At 40.9% G+C, this 8,867-nt stretch overlaps 1 protein-coding gene across 1 annotated transcript; it reads right to left on the bottom strand.

Annotated features, from left to right (window-relative positions):
- Nucleotides 1-555: 555 nt before the first annotated feature.
- Nucleotides 556-7,565, bottom strand: chrnd (cholinergic receptor, nicotinic, delta (muscle)). The gene is made up of 12 exons (XM_042068773.1): nucleotides 7,361-7,565; nucleotides 5,541-5,686; nucleotides 5,026-5,070; nucleotides 4,345-4,454; nucleotides 3,873-4,028; nucleotides 3,334-3,446; nucleotides 3,009-3,209; nucleotides 2,619-2,730; nucleotides 1,896-2,010; nucleotides 1,589-1,796; nucleotides 1,130-1,245; nucleotides 556-846 (listed from the first exon to the last, which is right to left on the bottom strand). The coding sequence occupies exons 1-12, from the start codon at nucleotides 7,410-7,412 to the stop codon at nucleotides 664-666; spliced, it is 1,557 nt and encodes a 518-aa protein (XP_041924707.1). The 5' UTR covers nucleotides 7,413-7,565; the 3' UTR covers nucleotides 556-663.
- Nucleotides 7,566-8,867: the final 1,302 nt, after the last annotated feature.

Raw genomic sequence — 8,867 nt, 5'->3', positions numbered from 1 at the left:
AACAATAGTTCGCATCAACACACGCTGAATTTGAATCAAACATTCTTTAGAACACAGCTGATCAACCGTCTGCTTTCACTTTTGAATGAAGTTCCAGTCCTTGCTTAGTGATATGAAAGACGTATCAGAAGCAGAAAACCCGTTGCCATTGACAGCGGTAATTATATGTTTGCAGCGGTAATTACATGAATATATTTTACCGTAGAACTTTGGAAAATCCCATTCAAGCCAATGGAGCGTTCTACTTGTAAGAGCCGTGTAATAAAAAGTGTTACCGATTACTTCAAAATGTAGACAAAGTACTTGAAACCTATAGCTATAACTTCATTTCAAAATATTCAAAAAAGCCACATATTTTCAAAATATATATCAAGACTTCGAGGCTTTAATACTAAACTTGACTTACTTGAAAACTGACGTCGTCCTGATGACTACAGATTATAAACCAGTGTTGTCAAGCATATTTGGCACATAGCAACAAACACAATACTCTACTTTAAAAACTAGAAGTCGTTTTTATCAACAGCAAGTTATGGATGCTCGCTGTTTTTGTGCCAACTTAACGCATCATGCATTTACCAATTCACCACAATTTTAAAACCAACTGATGATAAATAGTTTAACCTGCCAGTAATACTCATGCATTTGCAGGAGAAAGGTTGTTCATATAAGACGTTTATTCTCCTCCAGGTAGTTATGATGGTCTCCTTCAAAAGGCAGTGGGGGAGGGTGATTGATCATGCCCGTCAGGAAGATGAAGATGGTCCCAACCGTCATGACCGGAGTGACCAGGTAGAAGCAGAGACGGTCCACTGTCCTGGCTATCCCACTCCAGCTGTCTTTCTCCTGTGAGGAGGTTAGAAAAATAAATGGGGGAAAATCAGCAGCAGGATAGCTATAAAATAAGGTGTGTGGACAAATAAGAAATCTGAAATGCATAGCAAACATGTTAAAAACAAGAGAGATGTAAGTAAATTATTATTATTATTAAATTATGTATGTCATGTAAATGACAAAGCTATTCCTTCATTCACAATGTCCAAATGTAGTATGCAAATCCTTACACAACATAATCTAGAAGTGATGAAATATGTGAAAATTATTTGAATTTGCTGATGTGGGATCTTACATCATTGTAGTCATTTTTGTCGTGCATGTGCTTGACTATGTAATTGGCTCCATCGACGGCAGGTTTAATCTCAGTGAAGAGTTGCTGGGTCACCTCGTCATCACCAGGTTTTGAAACTGAAAGAGAATTTCAATTAGTAGGCCTAAGTCAGTTGTAAACCGTATTCTCCCTATGGACCATACAGAATCTAATTACAGCTAACACAACAGACCACAGACAAAGTTGACAATCTGTTAATTAATTCATACAAATCAACAACAGAAAGAGGACTGTCTATCGTCCGTATTTTGCATGGTCGATTTTAATGCTTTAATAAAATAAAAAAGTATCAGCTATTAGAAGGCTATAGTATTTTCTTTGAATGTCATGGTCGGATACACTAGGCTACACATGGTCTTTTGAAGAACCTCTGCACAATATCTACTGCTGGTGCCATCTGGTAAACACGTATTTATTTACTTGAGGGTGTGATACGAGTCTCCAGGCCATGTCTCTTTGACTGGCGCTCAAACATGAGGTCACTGCGGGACTTGACGCAGTGGTACTCGTCTGCCTTGGCGATGTAGCCCACAGAGCTGGAGCGCCGCTGGAGGGCACCGTCCCATTTGGGCTCATCGTCAGCAGGACGGGACATGAACAGCATGCGGGGCAGCCTCACCAGGAAGAACTAGGACAGAGGATTGGGAATCTTACTTAAAGATGCAGTCCATGATACAGGCTGTGTATGTGTGTGTGTGTGTGTGTGTGTGTACTCCTCTCCACCTACGTCTTTGGTCCACTCAGACATGATATGAGTACTGGGAGTGCGGAAGTGGAGGTTCAGCACGATGACACAGTTCAGCACCACCACTGTAACCAGCACCATGATGAACATTAGATATCTGTACAACCCAAATGCAAAAAACAACACATCAGAACTTTTCTTGTATGAGTACTTGAATAGTACTTATCAAAATATATACGCACACACTGATACTCACTTAATCTGAATACCACACTCATATAATATGACATTTTATAATGTAACACAATGTACAAATTCCTCCTTTTGCCACATTTATAACCCCTTGAGCACTAAAGCGTTAACAAATTTGTTGAAGACTGACGAAACGGGTCATGTTTCTGATTCGGACAACAAGCTACAGTACATAGTGCAATAGCAGGCTACTGGGCTCTTAGCAGTACATAGTGCAATAGCAGGCTACTGGGCTCTCAGCAGTATATAGTGCAATAGCCGGCTACCGGGCTCTCAGCAGTATATAGTGCAATAGCAGGCTACCGGGCTCTCATCGATATTCACAGAGACACAATTCTACATATCGTACATCTGTGTATCATCAAAATGAGTTTGAAGCCTGAAGTAAAAGAACTACAATATTTTAGTTTAAGCATTATTGTACATAATAGCACACTTCTGCATTGCCTACAACCTTTATAACAAAAAAAGGTATAGATTACAAAGAGAGAAACAGAGTAACTTGTCATTTACTTGACGATTAAGGGGACCGCCATTGATGTTTCAGGCAGACGCTGTGAGATCAGCAGCAGGAACACAGACTGGGCCAGAAGCACAGAGATGGACAGAGTCATCTTCTCCCCACCTAGACAAGGCAACACAGATAAACAGGACAGTCATCTTCTCACTACCTAGACAAGGCAACAGAGATGGACAGTCATCTTCTCACTACCTAGACAAGGCAACACAGATGGACAGAGTCATCTTCTCACTACCTAAGGCAACAGAGATGGACAGTCATCTGCTCTCCTCTTCTATCAGGCATGCACTGCATGCAAACCCTGCTCTTACTGTATAGCCACATCACGCTCCCCCATCAGATTACTAATGTCTGCAAGTTCAAAATTAACAGAAGTCGCTCACTGTCCGCAGGCAGGAAGTAGACCAGCGAGGCCATGAAGGAGATGAGCACACAGGGAATGATGATGTTGACGATATAGAACAACGGCTTGCGCTTGATGATCAGATAAAAAGTAATATCCTGATGCTTATTGCTCTCCTTCGGGATGTTGCTGTAGATATTTCGCCTGGCTGGTTTGTGAATGATTTCCCACTCTCCATTCTCTGTAGAGATAGAAAGGGCAGTAGGAAGAGAGATTGAATGAAGTAACAGGTAAATAGACACGCTAAGACAAAGTTGACATTGTTACAGGAGTGAGCAGCGTGCCACTTGCATAGCCGACTTTACCTGTAAAACTAGCAGGGTCGATAACAATCCACTCTACAGTGTAACTGTTGCCTTTTTCATCAACATCTGTTTTCAGATGCATGCTGATCTCCCTGGAATTGTAGGTTAAAGAGCTGGGGGGAAAAAATGAGTGTGATAAGTCTGATACTTACCTTAAAAGACTTGAATCTCATACCTGTCGAGGGCCAGTCAAGCTCTCGCACCTGAACTTAAGTGAGCAGTTCTGCCAGTTGAAGCTCTCCTACCTGAACTTAAGTAAGCAGTTCTGCCAATCAAAGCTCTCCTACCTGAACTTAAGTAAGCAGTTCTGCCAATCAAAGCTCTCCTGCCTGAACTTAAGTAAGCAGTTCTGCCAATCAAAGCTCTCCTGCCTGAACTTAAGTAAGCAGTTCTGCCAATCAAAGCTCTCCTGCCTGAACTTAAGTAAGCAGTTCTGCCAATCAAAGCTCTCCTGCCTGAACTTAAGTAAGAAGTTCTGCCAATCAAAGCTCTCCTGCCTGAACTTAAGTAAGCAGTTCTGCCAGTCGAAGCTCTCCTACCTGAACTTAAGTGAGCAGTTCTGCCAGTCGAAGGGAAAGTAGTTGACATTGATTGTGCATGAGCTTCGGAATATAGCAGGGGGCAGCCAGTATATGAACCCTGATTCATATAACACTACGTTGGAATAGTATGCCACTTGGAACTGGGCATCATTGCTGCAGGGAAGAAGATGGAGAAAACAAATCAGATACCTATTTTACATTTACATGTGTTCATTTACGCTTTTATCAGACGCTTTTATCCAAAACGACAGTAAGAAAATAACATACACGCTGCAGTGCAGAGGAGAACTTAGCTAAGAATTACTACTGCATCTGTCAACACTATACAGTAGAGGGCCTACAGATACCTGTACTTACAAAGATTGTGTTGGTTTAGATTATAAGAACTATTCGTCTCGGAGTTTCAATGTGTGAATCAACTGCCCATTCAAATCCCAAAATGGGAAACAAAATGTGCAGAATGCCTTACTTGTTCTCCAAAACAATGTCTGGCAGCCAGACCATACTAGCGGGCAAACGCAGCTCAGCAATCCCATCAAACTCTGATGCATTCCATGAAAGCCTTGGATCATCCCACCCCTGTACATGAGGAAACAGACACATGTGAGTGGTCTAAGGCAGGGGTTCTCAAATGTTTTGGTTCCAAGGATCCCTGTGGGGGACAACATTTTCCGAGGACCCCCTCATAATCGTAACAATTAAGCAAATGCCATTTATAAGTTGTGACGAGGTTCTCTATCCCATGTTTTATGGCAGGGGTGGTATTTTGTCAAATTTGGATTACGCATCACTTCACAACGTTGACTGATTCAAACGTTTCTTCAGGTTCTTCAGCTAGGTAGCTGACAAATAATGGTAGCCATCTGTAGATATGAACTTTAATGGTAATCCACAGCTTCATCATTTAAAGCAAATTATTTTGTGGGCTCTGCCCTATGGGTCACGGACCCCACTTTGAGAACCACTGGTCCAAAGCAGAACGTTACAATGGCAGCCTTCAAGGAGAGCTGTGATTTAATGCAATCTTAAATTGGGAAGGAGCGTTTATCACACTGCTATTCAGCTTTGTGATGTGACCTAAACAGCAGGTGGTGAGAATCACAACAATCCACCGAATAAGTACATATATACACAATGTGCATTTACTTACATGTTCCATCCATACATTTGTCAGGAGTGTTTCATCTACTTCTTTCTACAAAGACATACACATCTTAAATTATTCAGACATTAAGACCTCTCTATGTGTGTGTGTGTGTGAGAGAGAGAGAGAGAGAGAGAGAGAGAGAGAGAGAGGTACTGAATAGTAATATGACACGAGTGAGAGTGGGGTTGATAAGGAATATTCTCATGGCAGTGGTTCGGCTGTATGCACAACATCAAATTACAATTGAATCTGTACACCCATTTGCCGTCACATTACATGTTAGTCTGAAAATCCCCCCTACTCCACTCAATGTACTCAACTCAGTAACTGTTAAATGTGATGTTATGAAATTGCCGCTCTCTTGTGCTGAGTGAATGGAACTTTGATGTCGGACAATTCAGTGCAAAATGCAAATAATGAATGTATGAAATATAATAAATGTCAAATAATTGTCTTAACGTTTATACAAAGGAAGTACAGGACAACTTATGTTTAAAAATATGGCTATTTTGACATACCAGGGAAATGAGGTTTGAGAGTGTCATGCCCAGGTTAATTGGCACCACATCGTCTTTTTTCTCCACTGGGCGGAGCTCCTTGTTATAGCGGCGCTCTTTGAACAGGAAGTTAATGAGGCGCTCCTCTTCATTCCGCCCCTGGCACTCTGAAACACAAGATGGACACACACACACGTAGTACAGCGCTTGAGTCGAATGATAATGGAATGGGTAGAGTTTGCCCCTCTACTGTGAGTCTGGATGCTGAATCAGAGACACAGTGCGGCTAGTACATGCAAGTCACATGAAGGTCCAGTCTGATCCCTGAGGGGTCATGCAAGCATTTCTACATTTGTTGGTGGTTATGGCTGCCCTATAGACTTTCTGCTGTTCAATGAGACAAAGCCTGCCAGCACTGAACAAACCAAACAATTACTCTTACTTTTCTCTTCAACAACTAAACTAAAAGCCTCATGAATTCACTGTCATTAAATGCAAAAGAAAAACAGTGAAAGAGAAAGGCTTTGCTGACTGGCCATTTTCTAATTAAAAGAGTTAAACTGATTGCAAAATAGTCACGTAAACAAAAGGGTCAATTCCACGTCAATTCAACCAGGGCCCACACACTTAGGTCTCAAAAAATTCTGAAAAAATTACCAGCTGTACCTATGTTACCCAGGAGACCCACTGTGAAATTAATTTTATGTAAGATCAATACTTTCCAAGATACAGCCAGTTTTACGGGGGAGAGGGGGGTGTCTTTTGTTCGGACTCTTTTTTTTGTCAAAGCCCATAGCACAAGAACTAAACCATGTAGGAGGCTCAAATGTTGCATGCTGGTACATAAATAGGAATAGTATCTAGCAAAATCGTCATGTTTGGTCTGGATGATCCTGCATGGTCATAGCTGTCCCTCAAAGTTGATCAAAATGTTATTGGAGTTTTGGCTGGGCTCTGTTTAGGCCTTCAGAAGACATATACTGCTCAAAGACAAATATTAAGGGAACACTTCAATCATCCACTGGATCGGTACTCTGACACTGTTTGGCTCTGAGCACTAGTAAAACTTTTGAGGCGAGTGTTTAATTTTGCAAGAACTGTCAGACATTCTGTGAATGTAGTTTGAGAATGAAAAAAGGGTGGAAGGTTTCAAAAAATGGAAAACTGTAAGTGTTCCCTTATTTTTTTCCATGATCCCTTCTTTTTAAAAACATCAATTTGATTTGTCTTATGCAAATCTTACTTTCCTCCCTGAACATGGACAAAATGCACCATTGAGATCAATATGTTTTATTACCACAGAGCCACCTGTGGTTGTATAAAGCAACTTGTGGCAACTCTATACAAAACATTGATCTCAATTGGTACACCTGGTCATTTTTTCAGAATTTTTTGAGACCTAAGTGCGTGGGCCCTGGTTGAATTGATGTGGAATGATCCAAAAGTAGTAATAGTAGTAGTAATAATATTTTACACATAATTAGACTCCATCGTCCCCCTTTTGGGCAAATAATGGCCTCTTAGTCAAACCTGTTATGTTGTCCTCATGACATAGCCTAGCCTAGGCCTATACACAAACCAACACAAGACAAAATGCACACACGGATTCCCTGAGAGCACCATAACATAATAAATTGCCTTCTAACTCAGGCAAGTCACTAGGTTATCAGTGCAAAATATTCTGCCAAGCCACTATCACAAAACAACACCCTCCTGCTGCCTGTAACCAACTTGGTTGTTAAATGTTTTCATTATGTTCGAAATGCACACACAAATTTTTTTTCATTCAACAATCATAAAATCATGCATGAAGTGTATCCGTGGATTTAGAGTAAGCCTACCTGGAGCCAAGCCAAGAACAAATACAGCAAACAGAGAAACTAGGAGCTTCATGGTGAGTCGCTTTCTTCAGCTACCATGCTGGAGGAATGGCAAAAACTCAGATGTCCTCTACTGTGATTGATGGGAGCAGGTGGCTGCTCGGGCTGACTAACCGAGAGAAAATAGACATGTGATCCTTGACTTCCGCTCCAGAGTTACAGTAACCTGGCTCACTGAACAACTCTGTCTAGAAAGGATGCAGAAAACAGATCAGAATTACGCTTCAAGTTTTTTTGTATTGTTATTCCGTAATGAATAGGCTGCCAGTGACTTGCAATGAATTTGGCGAATTAGGCCTAAGATTGAGGTTAATACGTCTTTAAAAGTATTTGCCATAGACAGCTGAGCTGACAGCAGCTGTCCCTTTCATTGTAAAAAAGTAGCCTATAATAAACACACTGAAGTAGCCTATGCAGGACAGAATGCTTAACACACTGAAGTAGCCCATGCAGGACAGAATGCTTAAACACACTGACACATGGATGGATTATGAACTTTTGGGTCCCTGGGCCCAGATGTATTAAGGGCCCCCCACTAATTGTTGCATATGTGTGTGTGGGGGGGGGGCTTATGTGTTTTCTCTTAACTGAATTTTCTCTTGTTAACACACACACACACACACACACACACATTTCTTTGTTGCTCCTGAAACTTTTTACCTATTAGTTTTCCTTTCCTCCAACCTCATGCTGCCATCTAGGTGTTGAAAACGGGAAGTGCAGCAGTAGTGTTGCCTGTAGCCTATAACAGTGGTTTTTAAAGTGGGGGCCGCAAGGGGGTGTCAGGGGGGCCTCAGCAAATTGTAAGGAAACATAAAAGCAACAAATAAATACATTTGATGTAAAAAAAAAAAAATATATATCTATATATATATATATACCTACTACTATGAGGGTTGTTATACAATGCCATTATAATAATTTGTCGCATATATCTGAACATTATATTTTCCATGATAATGACTGAGATTAATAGTAGAGTAATAGCTCTCATATAGCAGAAAGCCCCAAATGCAATTTTTACACACGGTATGCTCCATCACGAAGTGCTTGTGGCTAAAATAATTATTAGCTTAGTGTATTTTTACATTTGAAGTAGTATTGTCGATGGGTTTAATAACACGTCAAGGGGGTTCTTGAACAGAACCTAGTGGTATTTGGGGGGCCTTGTCGTGGAAAAGTTTGGGAACCCCTGGCCTAAACCACCATGGTCAATATGTTTTCTCACATGTTTCTTTTGACATCCCTTACAAAAATAACTTCACTATTTCAAGTGTCAAAACAGCAGTTTTGGAGGAATTGTTTACAGTTCAGGAAATGCAATATTTTGGACGTGAAAAACTGCATTACACTCCCATTTCTTCTACTACTTTTACTTTAACTCCCTCTCCATGAACGCTAGGTTTCACACCACTTCCTCCTTTACGTAGCCTAGGCCAACGTAAAAGGAGGAAGTAATGAAAGCGGA

Source organism: Alosa sapidissima, chromosome 17 (assembly GCF_018492685.1).
Source record: "Alosa sapidissima isolate fAloSap1 chromosome 17, fAloSap1.pri, whole genome shotgun sequence".
NCBI lineage: Eukaryota > Metazoa > Chordata > Actinopteri > Clupeiformes > Clupeidae > Alosa > Alosa sapidissima.
The sequence above is the reverse complement of the archived record's forward strand: the minus strand, read 5'-3'. Positions and strand labels throughout refer to the sequence as shown.